The sequence below is a fragment of the Manacus vitellinus genome, unplaced genomic scaffold (genome assembly GCF_001715985.3).
Source record: "Manacus vitellinus isolate BGI_N305 unplaced genomic scaffold, ASM171598v3 scaffold_41_pilon, whole genome shotgun sequence".
In the NCBI taxonomy this organism is placed as follows: domain Eukaryota; kingdom Metazoa; phylum Chordata; class Aves; order Passeriformes; family Pipridae; genus Manacus; species Manacus vitellinus.
In genome coordinates this window covers 1,062,479-1,080,507 of record NW_021940545.1, presented here as the reverse complement: position 1 = coordinate 1,080,507, position 18,029 = coordinate 1,062,479, and the positions used below count along the sequence as shown (strand labels likewise).

Here is an 18,029-nt window from a genome sequence, read left to right as displayed (position 1 = left end):
TTTTTCTAGTCAGGGTCAGCTGGGCAGGCACGTGGAAGAGAAAGGGAGTGGTGGGGGCTCCTTTGGGATGGTAAATGTTGGTTTTGTTCAGTCAAAGGGGCACAGTAGAAACTGGGGGGGAAAGGCGTGGCAGAGCTGGAAGATGTGGGAGCCCTGACAGGTTGGGCTCTGACTGACATGATGGGCTGTGACTGAGGGGACAGGGTGTGACAGGTCAGGGTGTGACTGACAGGAAGGCTGTGACTGCTGTGACTGACAGGTCAGGCTGTGAGTGACAGCTCAGGGTGTGACTGATAGGCTGGGTTGTGACTGACAAGACAGGCTGTGACAGGTCAGGGTGTGACTGACAGGTCAGGGTGTGACTGACAGGTCAGGGTGTGACTGACAGGAAGGCTGTGACTGACAGGACAGGCTGTGACAGGTCAGGGTGTGACTGACAGGTCAGGGTGTGACTGACAGGAAGGCTGTGACTGCTGTGACTGACAGGTCAGGCTGTGAGTGACAGGACAGGCAGTGACTGACAGGTCGGGTTGTGACTGACAGGACAGGGAGTGACAGGACAGGCTGTGACAGGTCAGGCTGTGAGTGACAGGGTGGGTTCTCCCCTCAGCACACACCCCCATTTTGTCTGTCGAGGACAGGGCTGCAGGACCTCCCTCAGGGCTCCATTCCATGTCCCCTCACCCCACCAAGGGCAGCAGGGTCCCCCCAGGGGGTGAAGAGCCCCCTGAGCACGGACCCCTGTCCTCTCAGGGGCAGCAGGTCCCCCTCAGCACAGACCCCCATGCCCTCAGGGACAGATGAGTCCCCTCAGCACAGACCCTGTGCCCTCAGGGGCAGACGAGCCCTTCACAGTGCAGACCCTTCACCTCTCAGGGGCAGCAGGTCCCCTCAGCACAGACCTTTCTCCCCTCAGGAGCAGCAGGGTACCCCCAGCACAGACCCCTCTCCCCTCGGGGGTGACGAGGTCCCCTCAGGGGCTGTGTCCCACCCGCTGGGTTCTCTCACCCCTCTGAATCTTCACAACTTCTGGGGCATGAAGGAGAGGAGAGCCCAGACTCTGCCAGGGATGAGAGGTTCACCTGTGGCATCTCTGCTGAGAAGGGCCCCTTGGCATGGCCCAGCTCCCTCAGGGACCTCAGGGTGACCCATCCTCCTCTGGGGACATCAGCATGACCCATCCTCCTCTGGGGACATCAGCATGACCTGTTTGCATTTGGGGACCTGGCAGGGGTGGCAGTGCTGTCACCAGGGGCTGTGGCCACCCAGACAAACCTCTGCAGGTGCCACTGCAGGGTGTGTCACGGTCGTGTCACCCAACAAACAGTGAAGGGCTTGAACACAAAAATCCTGGGGAAAAAAGGTGTCGTCAGGGCCACGTGTCCAGCAGTGAGGCCCCAGGAGAGCAGAGGCTCCATGCTGGGGAGCAGAGCTTGTGTGGAGTGAAGGGTTTGAGATGGTCCCTGTCCTGCCTCTGCCACTAAGGGATTAGATCCCTCTGCCACAGGGATTCCACCTCTTCCATAAGGAATCAGATCCCTCTGCCACAGGGATTCCTGTCCCACTCTGCCCACCAAGCTGTCGTGGGATCTAAGGTCTTATCACACCATCCTTAAACTTTCCTTCCCACCCTTTTGTCTGTGAATTTATTTGGGCCAGCAAATGTCATTGTAACACCTATATTCTGCCCAATACAACCTGCAGGAGGATGTTGCTGAAGACTGGTTAAAATCCAGAGGAAAACAACCCACATGGATTGAGGATCAAACCAGTCACCAAGCCAGGCTGGTTTAACGGGAGTTCCATGACATCCCACAGACAGTAAATCATTTCCTCCCATGTTTATAAACAACGGGAGTGGAAACTCCACTGTTTTGCAAAGAATCGAGTCTTTAACAACACCACCAAACCCCCACGTTTTCCAACTTCACAATAAACACTGTCAAAATAAATATCCAAACGTCCTCAAACCCAGGCAGCCCAGCAAGAGTGAAAGGTTCTCATTCCCATTTAGCAGAATGGGAACAAGGGAATTAAAATTCCTGGGGTACACATGAACCTTCATCTAACATTCCTTTTTCAAGAATAATATAGAATGTAACAATTACAGCAATTTTTTTTTCCTGTCCCCTCGTTTTATCTCTGTAACTGAAGTTTCCCTTTTGTTGTGATAATGATTTTATCAATAATTTATGATTATTTATTTGAATACACTAATCACATTCATCACTAATATAAGACCAGGGTGAAACATATTCTATTTCAAAGGTGTTTTTCATGGTAGAGAGTAATTTAGCAAAGCTGAAATGTCTTTCCCAAAAATATTTATAGTGCTTTTGCTGATTTTAAGTGGAATTTATCAAAGTGCTTTTACTTAGATTGATTAGTGGAAATGAAACAGTAGATCTTCATTGAAAAAGATCTTTCTGAGATCTGAATGAAACCTTTTTGTGATGGTAATTTATTACAGAAATTGTTTTTCATGTCAAAATTCTAAATTTGTCCTTTTTATGAATTGAAAATAAAAATACATTTTAACAGGGAGGATTTTCCTATAAAACTAATATATTTTAATTTCAGGAATATGGCTAATGATAATTAACTACTTCATAGAGTTCCAGCCAAGTACCTTTTTTATTAAATGTTGCTTAAAGATAGCACAGGGGAAAACCAGAATCTGCAGCCACTGCCTCATCCCAAAGCTGCCCAGCAGCACAGCAGATGAAAAATCAGATGGACATCTCTCTGTGGCAGTTGTGTTTCACCATTTCTTTCTTGAGGGGGGATTAAGGAGCCTATTTTCATTCTAACTCTGTGAGATCTGTTTGTAGCACCCAAAGCACGTCCAAAGCCTCCGTCCCTGCGGTGGGAGCAGGACCTGGCAGGGTGTGTTGAAGTCCTTCATCCCTTGAGCTTTTGCCCCTCGATCACTGACGGATCCTCAAACTTCCTCCCTCCTAAACCCCCAGGGTTGGGTGTTGTGTGGCTGATTTCACTGAGGCAGAGTCACCACCTCAGCTTTTGGTGGCTCTCCTGGACCACAGGCCCAGGCTCCAAAGTGCCTCCAAATTTTGGACCAAGCCATGAGAGGAGCAGAGGGAAAACAAGATGTTGCCATTATTTTCCCATAGCACATGGAAACGGGGATGGCCACTGAAAAATCCCCACATTTTCCTCCCAGGAAAGGGAAACAAGCCCAGAAGTGTGTGTGTGGTTCCATGTCAAGCGCTGGAGCTCCTTTTGACTTCACATACTTTCCCCTTATTTCTAATTAACGTGTTGAAGAATTTTAAAATGTAATAAACATTATTTCTAAACAACCAGAAAGTAAAGTTTGCTTCTTTCTGGTTTGATGTAAACATTTATAGCACAGCTCCATCCTTAAACAGTTAATCTTATGGTGACCTATTAAAATAAAATGAATTGTGTTATAATTCATCCTAAAGCAACCTCAGGGTTAGTGTATCAGGTAACTCCTGCTTTTGCAGCCCTCATGACGTTTTTAATCAAATTCAGCTGTAATTGCTGGAGCATTCACATGCCTCTTTTAATACTCTGCCTACATTTGGGACTCGAACGAGTCTGTTTTCTCTTAACGTATCTAATAAATAGAAAACATGAAAAGAGCACATTTCGCAGGACTCGGAGCTTTTCCACCGTTTCATTTGTTGCAGCAATCGTCTGACAGGCTCATGGGAACGGAGCACTTGTCGGGTTCCCCCCGCACCCTCGGCTAAACCCCTTTGTGGGTTTTAAGTCCCTGTTTGTGTTGCTCGCACCCCGTTAAAGGGGACACGGGCACGGGCGGGAGCGGCTGCCCCGGGAGAGCCCGCAGGGATTTCAGAGGCATCTTGAAGAAATCACCGCCGGTGATGGATGTTGAAATGTTGCTTATGTACAAGTCACCTACGGTCTGGTGAGGAAAACTGGAGATGTCGTGTCTGCCGCCGAGCTATTTGGATAAACAAAACTCCCGCAACTTTCTCTGCTCAGGAGGCTGGAGGGGGGGTGGTTTTTTTTTTTTCCTCCTTGGTCTGCGATGCTCCAGCTGTTTCCAATTTGCCAGCAATTTTCTTTTGGGCTAGTAAAGCTCCCAAGATGACTGCAACTGGCCACAGGGGTCTCTCCGCTCGGCTGTGGGGTTTGGTTACAAGGGGCAGCAAAGCCAGCTCAGGATTCAGGGCACTCATCTCCCCTGAACTTGGGAGTGCTTTACATCCCGACTCTTTTGTTAACGCCAGCCTTTAAAGTTTATTTCATTGCAGGCTGGGAGGCTGCTCACGGCTCCCTGTCAGAGGTTTGTTAAAAACTAAAGGAAAATAACAGGAAAAACGCGCGGGGGAGCGATGCAAGCGCCTGTTACCTGCCCCGCAACGAAAAGGAGGGGAGGAGGCGTCTGTTAACACAATAGTAAAGCCCTCGGGGCTCCTCTTCAGCGCCGTGTTTTGTGTAATTCACACGTGGAAACGTGAGAAAAGAATGAACGATGACTTTGAAACGTGAGCCGGTCCGCTCACAAGCCGGCTCGGTTGTGAGGGCGCAGGAGTTGTTCCCATCCCCGCAGAATAATGAGATTAAGGCTTGGAAAGAGCATTTTTAACCCCGCGCACGCTATTATTTTAAAGCCATTTAAAAATGACAACGCCGCTTTTGGTTTGGGGTTCCCCCGGTTCCCCCTCTCTCCGCACGTCACGAGTCCCTCCTGTCGCTTTGCTTTTTCCTTCCTTAGCCTCTCCCTAAAATCCCTGTCGCTTTACCTTGCGTAGGAAACAGTTTCTCTTGCCACAAACAACAACAATTATAATAATAACAAAGAATGCGAAGAATTTCTATATTAAAAAGTGGCTCTGGCGAGGTCCCTGGTCACTGGGTCCAGGTCTGAGTCTGTTTTCCTTGGAAATTGGGAGGAATGCTAAACGCCTCGTCTACCAGAGAGCAAATTGTGTGCGGAGCTCTAGGCACGGCTCCCAAGTTGCCCTTTCACCCCTTCACTTTATATGTTCCTCTTATTAAGGAGAAAAATGTTTCAATATGTTGGAATTTGGGGCAAAGCCGGCAAGGAGAGAAAGAGAATAGAGAATGGAAGGACATTTTCCAAATAGTTTTGGTAACCCTTCTGGGGGTTACGGTTAAAAATGATGTTGTACTAAAATCCCTGGAAGTTTCTTGCCCAGGTTAGTGCAAAATATTATCTGCTATCCCTTCAGAGATGACAGAATGCACCAGAAACGTGAGGAAAAAATACATCCCCGAATTGAAGATGTGTTTCCTTTCCCTCCCTGAACGCGTTACTATTTGATCGGTTCTTATTAAATAGCTCAAAAGATCTGGAGATTTCGACTCGCAGGGAGAAATGCTGGGTTCTTGGTCCAAAAGAAAATTTTGGAGCTGATTCCAGCTGGCTCTCCCAGCCTTGTGCTCTGTCATGGTTTCAGTCCTGCTTCAGGGGGAAACGGGTTAACTATTTCCAAGGTAAGAGTCGGGGAAAAAAGCTCAAAGTAAGGAACGATGATTTAAAAACGGATATTTGAAACTTCCTTGTTTAAAAAGGGGGATTTAAAGTAGCACTTGAGCTCCACTCAGCGTCTCTTTTCGGCCTGACTCCTCAGCAATATTTTTTTAAGAAAGTTGTGAATTTTCCCCCTCCTATTTTTTTTTCCTTTTCTGTGTTCTTTAAAGTCTCCCGCAGCTCCAGGAGGGCTCATTGGGCGAAGATGTCCCAGAGCCGCGATTAATCGGAGGGAACAGCTGGAATATTGATAAGGGCGGAAAACGGAAATCAAATGAAAAGTGGAGGGCACAGAAGCGAGGGAAAGGAAAGCACGTCCTGGAGCTGCGAGCAGCACAGAAGCCCCCTGAGGAAATGCCTGGTTGATGCAGCCTGTCTGGATGGGCTGGGAATTTTAACTTCAGCGCTGCTCTGGATCCAACAAGTTTAAATCTCTCCTCTCCTCGCAAAACTGCAGCGGCAAGGGTAGTAATCCACAGCTGGGGGAGTTCTGGTTTTGGTCTCAACCTGGATCTTTACAAACTGCTCTGCCACTGGTTGAGGGGAAAGGGTATAAAAGGTGAGTCATTTAAATCCCGGTAATAAGAATAAGCAAGAGGCGATTCTAAAAGTAGTTTAAGAGGCCCTTTTATATTGCGACTGACGCTGGCAGGGCGAGACGATTGATAAATAATCCACTGTAGACTTCTGAAAACGGGCTCCAAAATATGCAGATGTATTTATTTTATTGCACTGGCGTAATTAGAAGAGGGAAGTGATGGGGGGGGGGAGGGGGGGAGAGCGCTAATTAGGGGTAAAGAGGGGAGCGGGGGAAACCAATATGGGAATCCTTGACCCCAGAAAATTTACTGGCGAAGCAAAATTACCTCGTCCGTCCACTCTGCCTACCCCCACCCCCCGGTGCAAGTTCAGAAGCAAAAGAAACTGGAATGTGTTAGGAGGGAGGACGACAGGAAAAAAAGAATTGTACTTATCAGAAACACATTGTCCAGTTCGGAGCCGGCTGCCCTCCTGTGCCAGCTGGCCGCGTAATAAATGCTGGAAAAATCAATAAAAGGGGGGTTACGTGCAGATAGCGAACTTTTATTTTCCAGTTGTTGGGCTGTGGGTTTTTTTCTTGCTTTCTCTCTTTTTTTCCCCGTTAAGTCAGCAGCTGACTGCTTTGCGGGCTTTGCGGGGGGACACAGCTCCGGCCCGGGGCTCTCCCAGCTCCAGCGGCCGGGCTGCTTCATTAACCAGGGCCGTGATTAACCGCCGGGGTCTGGCTTGGATTAGACCAGGACAAACTGGACTAACTAACTCAGGACCCCACAGCCTTTCCTGCAGAGCTCCCCCAAAACACCCAACAACCCACGAGTGTCGTGCGCGACTCTTTCTGCATCCTCCTAATCCCGCCTATCACTTCTCTGTAGTAAATTCTGAGTAATTGTCTCGACTTTTCCCTCCGCATCCCGGGAAAACGGGACGGAGCAGCAGCGCTTGGGAGCCGCGTGCGGAGGGTGGGGGTGTGGATGTGTGTGAATGTGCTTGTGCTTCTTAATGATGCCCTAATTACACTCGGCTAATCGCTTTCTGGCGCTTCCCAAAAGGAATAAAGACCCTGAGAGGAGCGAGTAGGGGGAAAAAAATCCGTTGTGGGATATTTTCGTGCCTGTTTTCCCACACACCATCACATTTTTCATGATTGTTGTTAATCTCTGCAGTGATGACTCGGGGGGGGAGAGGCAGAAAAACCCCCCCGTTCATCGGGAGATCATCAAGTCTTAGAGGTACAGAAAACCAGATGTAGTTGATGCAAGTGTGACGGAAAGTTTGGGCAGGATCCGAGCTAGAAGGGCTGAGAGTGACAACTCTGAGGGTTGGGGGTTATTTAATATTTTGAACGATACTTCCATTCGGTATTATTTTTAATTTATTGTTTAATTATTGTTGGTGAGAAAGGTTCTTTAAATCAATCTTGGCCGGCAGGTTTAATGGCTCGGGATGGTTTCAATGAGGCAGGAAAGGCAACTGCCCTTCACTTAGCCAAGTGAAACCCTTGGATACAAGTCAATAGGGTTAACTAGTCTCGACATGAAAACATGAGTATTTCAGCTGGCTTTTAATTGTTGGCTAAGAAATTCAGTTAATCAAATGTCAAACATTTCCCTCCGCTCTGGACAGAAGTGGAGAAGGCTCTTTGCCTGAGGAGAAGGGGGAATCCAACCAAACTGTTATTAAAAACCAGAAATAAACCCCTGCTTTGTGAAGTCCTGATATTACTTGAGGTTTAGTTACTGTTCTGGATGTGTTTCTGTGTCCTTTAAAAGTTACACTTAAATACTTGATCACTCCTCTTTAAATTTTATTGCTAATTTTATTATTCAAACTATGTTTTATTTCTCTGCTTGTCTCCGTACAAGTATATGATTTGATTTTTTTTTTTAATTTATTTCAGGTCAAATTAAGGACCTTTAAATATATCTAAAAAGCAAGTAAGGATGTTTCAGACTGTACCAGACACCTCGTCTTACGTCAAGGTAAGACATGACAGCATCTTTAAACAGGTAATGTCACAAATTACAATCCTCCCAAATTCATAATGAATATTAGTTGAAATGAATATTGAAGTTGAAAACCTTGCTCTTTCTTACTGAATTTAGCAGAAAAAAGAAAATAATCCCTCTGCCTTCAGTGGGAGAGGGGGTAGAGACTCAAATATCACAGTTATCCTTCTGGAAATGGGCAGGATTGAGTCAAAAGTTGGGAGAACAGCAAGATGTAAAAGTGGTCTTGTCTTTTATTGCCCTGCACTGGCGCTCGGTTTGGGGGTTGTGCCATCCCAGTGTCACGGGAGGGTGTCCCGAGCTCCATCCCAGCCGGGGTTTGTCGCTCCCAGCCCGAGGTGCCCGCGGTGCTCCCAGCGCTGCATCCCTGAACTGCCCCCCAAAGTTCTGCCTTCCCGGGCAGCCTGTGGGGCTGAGCCGGAGCGGAATCCATCGCACTGCCCTCCGCTCCTCCTCCCGGCCAGCTCCTCCGTCCCACGGGCAAGGTGATCCGGGGCGTTTTGTGGTTTTTGAAAGGTACATTTCAAAATGGATTTAGAGGGGGAAAATATTTAATGAGTTAAACCAAAACACCTCTTTGAGTTACGAAGAAATGGATTGTCACACCAGGCACTGGTGTGCTACTGGCATGTCTTTCACAGTGTTCCTGGTGGTTTTCCCTAAGTCCTTCCATACAATTGAGAAGGTAAATTAACTTCAGTTGGGTTTATTTCTTTTTTTATCTGATAATTCAAAATCTTGCACTCTAAATAGTTGTTTGTACACATATATATATTTATAATTTAAAAAATGGATCTTAGAATGTATTTCGATTTGCCACTTCTGCCTCTCTCTTTCCCTTAAAATTAAAACAAATACCAAAGAAGGGTTGGCACAGCCTTGTCCCTTTATAACTCAGTTGAGCACTATATTATATTTGACATCATATAGGGTTTTTTTCACAACAGTTCCCAAGAATGTAAATAAACCAAGTCTGGGACATCTGGGTTACACGTTTAAGGCAAACCCTGCATGCAACAGCACTTAGGGAAAATCTAAAACACAAGCTCTTCTCTCCCTGAAGAAACACAGAAGGGTGTTAACTAGAGCTGGGTGGATAATTTGTAATGAATAATTTATTACAGGAATTTGGTCTCTCTTTTTTTTTGCTTTCCCTTAGTCAAGGATCCAGGCCTCAAGTGGGATTTTCCTGTACATACATATTATTGGGAATGATCCACTGCATGATTTCTGTGTATAATCCCTGGGTTATGGCTCATTTTGGGCAGCTCATTAGGAGTATTAGCTGCAATCAAGTTTGGTGGGATGACTCCCAGGTCGTGTGGCACTGCTTGTATCCCCTGATTGGATTGGATTGTGCAGCTCAATGGAGCAGGTTTCCAGAGCAAATCCAACCAGGAATGGTCAAGATTCCCCATTTGGTTGAGATCCCCCCAAATCTCACTCTCAGCTCAGTGTTTCAGGGGATGTTGGTGACTCCATTTCACTTTAGACCAGATTCTGCCACAACAGAAACTCTGTGGAAAACAAAGGAAATTCAGGTCTTGGGAAGTGAAATTCCCTCCCAGCTCAAGCAGAGCAAGCTGGTGCCCAGCCTGGGCCTGGCTTTAGCAGGAATTCCCTTTGGAGCTGCTGTCTGTGGGCTGGTGCCCAGCCTGGGCCTGGCTTTAGCAGGAATTCCCTTTGGAGCTGCTGTCTGTGGGCAATGATTGAACTGTTCTGTTCCCAAGGAAGAGATGAAGGCCCTGTGACATCCTCTAGTCTGGCACCGCTGCCTTTTGTTGGGAGGCAGATCCAGCTGCTGCCCCAGTTAGTAGCAAAATTCCTTTTGAATTAAGTGGAACCAAGATCCAGGCCTAAATAATTCAACATTCCAGTGGGATTGAGTGAGTCTGTCCCTAACTGGGTCGGGATAACCTTGTCTTTAAGAACAATCCTGCAGGCAGAGGGCTTGGACAAAGTCCTCTTGGAATGAGTATGTGCTTGATCCAGCAGGAATAGCTCCTCAGGCAGGACAGGATTTATCCAGTGTGCCAGTTGGAGGGATGAGGGAGCTGTGTGAGCCTTTTATTCCAGCCCTTCATCTCCACTGCTGTTATTTTGAGCAAGGATTTTGTCTCTGGTGTTTTGTCTCTAAAGCTTCTTTCACACCAGTGCCGTTGGGGAAATGATTTATTCCTGTGCTTAAAAAAAAATCAACAGGATTTTCACAGGAGTCTGATCCAAAATCTTCTGAACACAAGGGAAATGTCTCCCATTGACTCTTCAAAGTTTGGTTGGGCAGCTCAGTACCAGTGAGAGAAGGTGGTACCTGGGGAGCTCACTCAGAGCAGTGAGGCTGTTCATAAAAGTGGGAATGGGATTAAATTCAGGGAAGTTAGAACCTGAAACATGTGGATTGGGTTAATCTCTGGCCCCTCTGAGCTTGGTGGCACTTTCCACTGACTCAGACACACCCAGAGGCAGCAGAGAGGTTCTGACAGTGCCTGGTTGGTTGTACAAGAGTTGGGATTGACTGATGTTCCAGGGACATAGCTGGGAAACACGGCTGTGCATCCAAGCCCTGGTGGAGTCAGCTTGGTGTTCCAAAGAAAGACACTTCAGCTCTCCATTCCTCCACTTCTCCAGCTTTCAAATGTAGATGCAGCTGCTGTGTAAGAACAAGGAGCTGCTCAGACTTGTCTCTCCTGCTTCCCCACTCTGATCTTTCAGGACTTCCAAATCTGTGGTGAGCAGGAAGTTTGAAAAGCAGAAGGTTGAATCCCAACTCCTCTCTCTTCCCAGATGATGATGATGATGATTCTTCTTATGGTTGTTATTTTCTTTCATGTCATTCCTTCCCCAGAAAAACTTACTTCTTCCTCCTATGGGAGGGAGAAATATTTTACTTATTGCTTTTGTGGGATGTAAATGCTACTCCCATCAGTAAAAACAGCATTTGGATTGATGTCTTCTACAAATTCTCTTTGACAGATGCACAATGTATATCAACTTCAGGTTTATTCTGTGCTTTGTACAGAGAAATGCCTTGTCTCTGTATGTTGTACCCTGGGGGGGCTTGGACAGGGTGTTCCACAGGAGCTCCCAGGAGGAACAAACTCTGTCACACCCCTGGGGGACCAAACAGCCTCTGAGAACCTTCAGAAGAGCTACAGGTCACACTGTTCTTGTCGGGGCTTGGAGGGGTGAGGTGAGGAAGCTGGAGGGGCAAGAGGAGGATTTCATATTTAAACAGTTTGTTTTAAGGAGGGTGTTTTAACAAGTGGAGTCACACTGGTTGAGGTTCAGCCTCTCAGTGTTGTAACCTTGGTTTACATCCCAACCACGTAGGATGTACCTAAAGCCCTGATAACAGACCCTACACAACCTCCTGCCCAACCTTCTCTCTCACACTTCTTGTATGGGCCTCGATGCAATGGAGGGGTGGGAATTCATAAAAATGAAAGCTAATTTTGATCCTTACTGGCTTCTTCCACACAACTGTTCAAGTATTTATATCCCTCATACCGTTAGGGACTTACTGATCTGCAAGTACTTAATAATTTACAGTATATCAGAGGGTGCTAATCTCATCTAAACATGAGCATTTGACTTTAGAGAATGGAACATGTAATATAATTGGGAAATTAAATTTTAAAAGAAGACAGCGCTGGAATCCTTACTGTAGGGATATGGAAAGAATTAGGGCTATAAGCAAAGCAACATGACCTCTGAATACTGATTTTTTAATTATTACCACTGCCACAAGCTACTCCGGGCCACAGCAGCCCCTGCTCCCCCCTGCACCGCCAGTCTGTGCTTTGACACGTGTGGAAAGGCGGCACCTGAATAGTTTTGGGGGATGCATAATTCACCCCCGCTTTTCTTCTGCCCTTCGGCAACGTCCCAGCGCTGATCTCCCCTTTTATCCCCAACCCCCTCCTCGCACACTCAGCGCTTCTGCTTTCGCTTCCCCTGCTTGGAAACGCAGCCACTGCCCTGCCCTGCCCTCCCCGAGGCATCCTGGGGTGCACCCCTCGAGGCCGGGAGGAACCTCCCTTCCTGCTCCTGGAGTCCTTTTTCTTCCCCTGGAGCCCTTTTCCTTCTCCTGGAACCCCTTTCCTTTCCCTAGAGCCCCTCTCCTTCTCCTTGAGCCCCTCTCCATCCCCTTGAGCCCTTTTCCTTCCCCTGGAACCCCTTTCCTTCCCCTAGAGCCCCTTTCCTTCTCCTAGAGACTCTCTCCATCCCCTTGAGCCCTTTTCCTTCCCCTGGAGTCCCTTTCCTTCCCTCAGAGCTCTTTTCCTTCTCGTGGAGTCCCTTTCCTTCTCCTGGAGTCCCTTTTCTTCTCCTGGAATCCCTTTCTTTCTCCTGGAGCCCTTTTCCTTGCCTTGGAGCCCTTTTCCTTCCCCTGGAGTCTCTTTCCTTCTCCTAGAGCTCTTTTCCTTCTCGTGGAGTCCCTTTCCTTCTCCTGGAGTCCCTTTTCTTCTCCTGGAATCCCTTTCTTTCTCCTGGAGCCCTTTTCCTTGCCCTGGAGCCCCCTGCCCAGGCAGCCGTGCCGGCTGGAGGCAGGACTGGCTGGTGAAGCCCCTTGGCCTGAGCAGAAGGCAAAGGAGAGGGCGATGCTGTTCCCGGTGTCCCGGCATCACCCCTGCTCTCCCCCTCCTTTCCTCTGCCGCGCCCGGAGATGATATTCCAAAGCTGCTGCGGAAAGTGGTCTCCAGCCCAGCCCTTGGAAAGGGGCACGAGGATGGATTTTCCACCTCTGTGCCAGCGCGGGGTTCTCGCTTTAAAAATGGGTTTAATGCAACCATAACGTTTGTGGGGCCCTACAAAGAAGCATATTCATGGAGGCAAAATGGGCTGCGTGGCTGGAAACAATATTGGGTTTGTTCTTGCTCTCACTCGGCCTGGAAAGTTTACAGAAGCCCGAAAGAGAGAGGGGGGTTAATTCTTTTTAAGGACAAAACAGGGAGGTTTTCTTTGGAGCGGGCGACGCCAAAGCCCGGCACAGACACGTCCTCCCTCCCGCTGAACAGGAGCACGGGCTGCTCGGGACAGGTTGCAGGGAAAGGATATCCTGGGATTTGCCTTGTTTCGCAGCGGGGATGATGCTGAGGGACAGAGCGAGGAGGAGCCGCGCGGGCTCGGCCCGCAGGTGCTCAAGGATGCGCGGGCGGAGCAGGAGGAAACCTGGGCAGCTGGAGACCCGGGCAGGAAAGGGAAAATCAAAGCCTTCATGGACTGGTTTTTCGGGTAGTGATGTTCCTACTGAGCGCTTTATCCCTTTCTGCCTCTTCTTTTCCCCTTTTTTTTTATTTTTTCCCCACACTCCCGCCCCCCATTCCCGGCGTCCCGCAGGATTTCAGCTCCTCCCGGCTGGGCTCGGGCCGGCGGCCCAGGCACCCCCAGGGAAGGGGGGAACGGCGGCAGCTTTGTTGGCAGAAGCCGCTGTGAACTCCCACGTCGTTCTCACACCTCGGGGTGATTAATTACGCAGACACCGAACCGTTCTCTTTCGGACTCTCATTTCTTGGGGCAGAAACGCTGCTAAATTGTTGGACTTCAGCAAGTCCTTGATTAATGCCTCGTGACAAGTTGGTGCTTAAGGATTTCGTTCTTGTTTGCACTTACCTCTCTGTTTTACAGAGAAAGATCCCTTCCCGCTTCCCGCTGTCCCGAGTTTTCCCCGTGCTCAGCCCCAGCGCTGTGTGGGGAAGGGCTGTTGTTGTTCCCTTCCCGCTTTACCTTCAAGACATGGTTTGAATTTAGGTCGAGAAAGTGGGAAAGAAATTGTTTGTCTGCTGGAAATGTGGCATGTTGGAGCTTTCCAAAATAAACCAGACCCTCGGGCACAAGGGACGAGCTTTTGCAGTGACCCTCGCATTTAGAGAGCAGCAACCAACCCCCTCCCCAGCTCTGAGACCTTCTAATGGCTCCATTCTTTCACAATTTACAGAAAAACGCCCCCCTCCAATATGCTGGATCCAGGGAATTTTGTATTCCAGCCTTTCCTATGCTCCTATGTTTAGAAGGAGAGGAGGTGTGGAGGGAAAGGGGAGCGAAAAGGGAAGAAAAAAGAGAGTAAACGCTAAGGGGGAAAAAATGCTTTAAATCTTTCCTGTAAATCTCCAAATATATGAAGTCTGAGGAACAAATTCAAAGCAGGCACGGACGCCTGAAGAGAAGTTAGAGAGAAATATTCTGTTCCATTCAAGCGCATCAAGGGTCTCGCTGAAGCCTTGTTTGGCTAAGGTCAGACGAGACTGGGTTCTCCAATAAAAATAAATCTCAAATTAATTATGGCCTCAAGCGAGGGGCCAGACGTTTGGAGCTAGTGCACTGCAGTCTGTTTTTTTGGCCTTCAGTATTTTTGTTTTTTGTGCCTTAGCTTTCCAATAATTGCGGGATGGGGGAGGGAGGGAGGGCGGGGGTGGTTTTATTGGGACATGGGGCTCAAATAAAAGCAGCCAGGACACTGCTCACCCCGCTCTCCGCCTAATTGCGGTGCAGCTTCAAAGCTACTGCATCTTCTCCACACCGCTTTTAAGACATTATGCTTTACTTAGCACCGATTAGCAGGGAACAACTTTCCGGCTTCAGGCTCCCAAATCTCATGGGCTGTTCCCGTAGAGAGGAGGGACCCGATCCTTCAGTTGTGGGGCTGGAACACTCCACTGATTCCTTTTTATTGCTGGAGCTAAAAAGCAGAGCTTTGCCCAATTAGTTTAGTTTAGAATTGGGATTCGTTTCTGGGGATCAAATCCCAGGGCTGCAGTTTGGGCTTTTTGCTTGTGAGGTTGTGGGTTTAGAAAATAAACACAACGCGTCGCGTTTCTCATTCTGCAACGGAGTCGGTGCCAGAGGCAAGTCAGACCCAGAGATTCCAAGCCTTCACCGAGGCTGGTGGAGGTTTTCCCCTCTAGTAAAGGCTGGAGTAGGATAAACCCTGACCTTCTGCAAGGACACAATGATGGGAAACGTTGTGAAACATGATTATTGAGAAAAGAATATACAGGAAGATATATATACATATATATACAAAATATCGCTAGCACAAGGTACTATATATATATAAAATATATACATATATAATATATAGCACGAGCTACGTGTATAGAGAAGCTGGTTACAACAAAGAGGGTACTTTGTCTCAGTTAATGCGAGATGAGCCACTTTCTAGCGACAGAGCCAGGGCGTGGCTGCCGCGTTTCCTGGGGCTCCCCTCCCGTGTTCACCGGGTGAGTTCACAGCGACCCCAGGCTGGGGTGAAGGAGAGCTCAGCTGATGCTGTTGGGGTCAGATGGGGTGATAGAAGCCAAATCCCCTCTCCCATCCTCCGAAAATCATATTTCTAACCTGCGCCTGAGGCTCGGGAAGGTTTTCATGATGTTTATTCCTATGGAATGACTCGACGGTTTTAATTGCGAAGTGATGCCCGCTAATCCCGTGGGAATTCCAGAAGGAAAATCCATATCTTTAGGGTTCTGCGGTCCCGCGAAGTCCTGTAGTTCCCGGCATGGAACTCCACTGAGGGGTTAATTCCTTTGGTACCGCCCGTGAATCAGTGACGGGCTCAATCCCCCCAGCGTGTCCTTATTCGTTTCGGTCGGATCACCCAAAATCGGCGTTTTCACCTTCTCCGGGTGAGGCTGCAGCCGGTGTAACCCAATAATAAAGACGAGGAGAAGAGGTGGGGACATGCCAAGCGCTTGAGATCAATATTGAACTAATTAAAAGCTCCAGAATTTCGTTTCATTCATGAGCGCGGTGAAAGAAAAAAATCATAGTACCAATAATTGAGGAGTAACTGATTTCTACCAGCCTGTCCCAGTGTCAGCATCTGAAATCCTCCGTGGTTGCCAAGATCAAATGATTTTCCAGATGTCTGGTGGTAACCACATTAAACAGATCATAATTCCTTTGCTGTATGTACATGTGCATCCAAACGTCGAGCAACAGATTAAAAGTTGCACACATTGCTCAGCCCCGTGCGTGGCTTTCTCTGCCGGGCTTTGCTCCCTTCTCACTCAAACACAGTTAAATATTCAGTTAAATAACAGAAAAATACCCAAAGTCACCGCACAATCACCTGGGATGATGCGGAGCTTTGGCGCATGGAGGTTGTGAGTAGTTCAGCCTTATACAAAACGTTTGAGGTGACTTCAGGGGTGGGTTTTTTGGAGGGGGGGGAAGAAGGAGGGAAGAAAAAACAAACACACACCACACACCCCCCCAATGAAGCAAAGCTTCTATTGTTAACGTTATTTGGGAGGAAAAGAATAGATTGTTCGGCTCTTCTGAGGCAGCGTTTGACAACTTCGCTCGTTATTTTATCTCCTGGACTTTCGCAAATGTTGTTTTAGCCCAAACCCAAGAGCTAAGACAGGAACATCCTCGCCAGACCCGACCTAACAAGTGACCCTACCTGGCACCGTTTGGAGCCATCCCCAGACATGCAAAATAAGCCCCCGAGGGTCACGGTGCCCGTCTGGCCACAAAAGGCAGAGCTGGGTTTCTAAAATATCTCCAGGTGGGAAGGGGGGTCTGTTTGGCACCGCCCCCCTTGGGAGCGCTGGGGATGCTCGGCGGGGGCCGGGTTTGTTTGTCCCCTCACCCGGGCTGGGCAGGGGCTGGCTGGGGAGGGTCGGGCTCCTCTCCCGTGAGCTGAGCACGTTTTCAGCTGGTTTCTCCCCACTGCCGGTCCCGCAGCCTAAGCCCAAAGTGCCCTGTGGGGTCCGTCGTTGACAGAGGCTCTTTCCACGGGATTTCTTTCCCTTCCTTTCGCGGTTCAGGTCCTCAGCCTGTCCTCTCCCTCACCCCCCGCCCTCGTTGCTTTTCGGGGCTGGTGGGGAGTGTTGTCTAGAGAGGAAACCATTTGGGTTTTGAAAGGATGCGTTTCACTCTTCCCTTTAACCTCTCGCTTTTCTGGTCGCTGCAGCCTCCTGCCATGTGGTAACGCCGAGGGGGGAGCGGGGACAGAACACTGCCGGGGGGGAGACGGGACGGAGGGCAGGGAAAAGGCAAGAGCAATGCGGAAAGCAAAGGGTTAACCGTGATTTCTTTTAATTGAACTCCAGTTCTTGTGGCCCTAGGCAAGGGGGGACCTGACCCCGCTAGCAGCATCCAGATGTGCGGCTCTCCGGGGACCCCGGCGCAGACCCCTGGACTGTGGAGCAGACAGGGGGGGCCGGGGGTGGGAGAGGGGAGGCGGCCGGGCTGTCCCTCCGCTCCCCCCCTTCACCTCCCGGCTGCGGGCGGCCTCAATCGCTGGCAAGCAGCGAGCCCAAAACCTCCCGGTCTGGTCACGTTCAGCCCCGTGTCTGCATCTGAACTCCAAAATTGTAGCTGAATTGATGAGGCTAATTTCGGAGGAGGGGGAGGGAGGGGAGGGAGGGGCAAGGGGGATCTGTAGCTCTCTCCTGCCAGCTTCGGGCTCGCAGAAATAAAGTATTAATAAGGCATCTCTGCCGCAGCCGAGTAGAAACACTAGTGGCATTATTGCATTCCCCCTTTGGAAGGGGCGGGTGCAGGATAACTTTGGATATCATTTTGATTTCCCCCAACCCCCAGCCCCCCTCCCCGTGGTTGGACTAAAGACAGGGGGAAACAAAAAGCCTGGACACAACTGGCACTGGACAAGGTAATCCATCCTTCCCACCGAGAGACCCGACGTGCAGGAGAGTCCTCCTGCCTTGACACTTTTCTTTCTTGGCTTCCCCTCCTTTTATTCCCCGCTCTGCTCTTTCCCTCTGCGGCGTTTGCAGAAGTGGGGCAGAAAAGAGCCCCGAGTGTTGCATGATGTGTTCCGCTGCTGCTTATTTTTGCGAGGGAGGGGGGAAGCGGGGGAGCCGCACAGGCGGGTATTGTCTCCTTTCCTCGGCTCCTCTGGAAGGTTGCAGCTTTTCCCGGAAAAAGGAAAAGCGCATTTTCTTCTCTGCTGATCGCTCCCGTTTGAATGAAAGGGAGAATTGCACGCCAGAGGTTCGCCAGGTCTA

The 18,029-nt window shown here is 49.0% G+C and overlaps 1 protein-coding gene across 3 annotated transcripts in view; it reads left to right on the top strand.

Annotated features, from left to right (window-relative positions):
- Positions 1–18,029, top strand: part of FLI1 (Fli-1 proto-oncogene, ETS transcription factor) — a 106,953-nt gene that overhangs the window by 10,164 nt on the left and 78,760 nt on the right. For 2 of the 3 annotated variants that reach the window (XM_029962103.1, XM_029962102.1), the window contains exon 2: positions 7,947–8,028. In XM_029962103.1, the coding sequence (XP_029817963.1) occupies positions 7,990–8,028 (39 nt within the window). In that variant the 5' untranslated portion in view covers positions 7,947–7,989. Of the gene's footprint in view, positions 1–5,660; positions 6,069–7,946; positions 8,029–18,029 lie in introns of those variants that run through there. The other variant, XM_029962101.1, reaches the window with a different exon arrangement.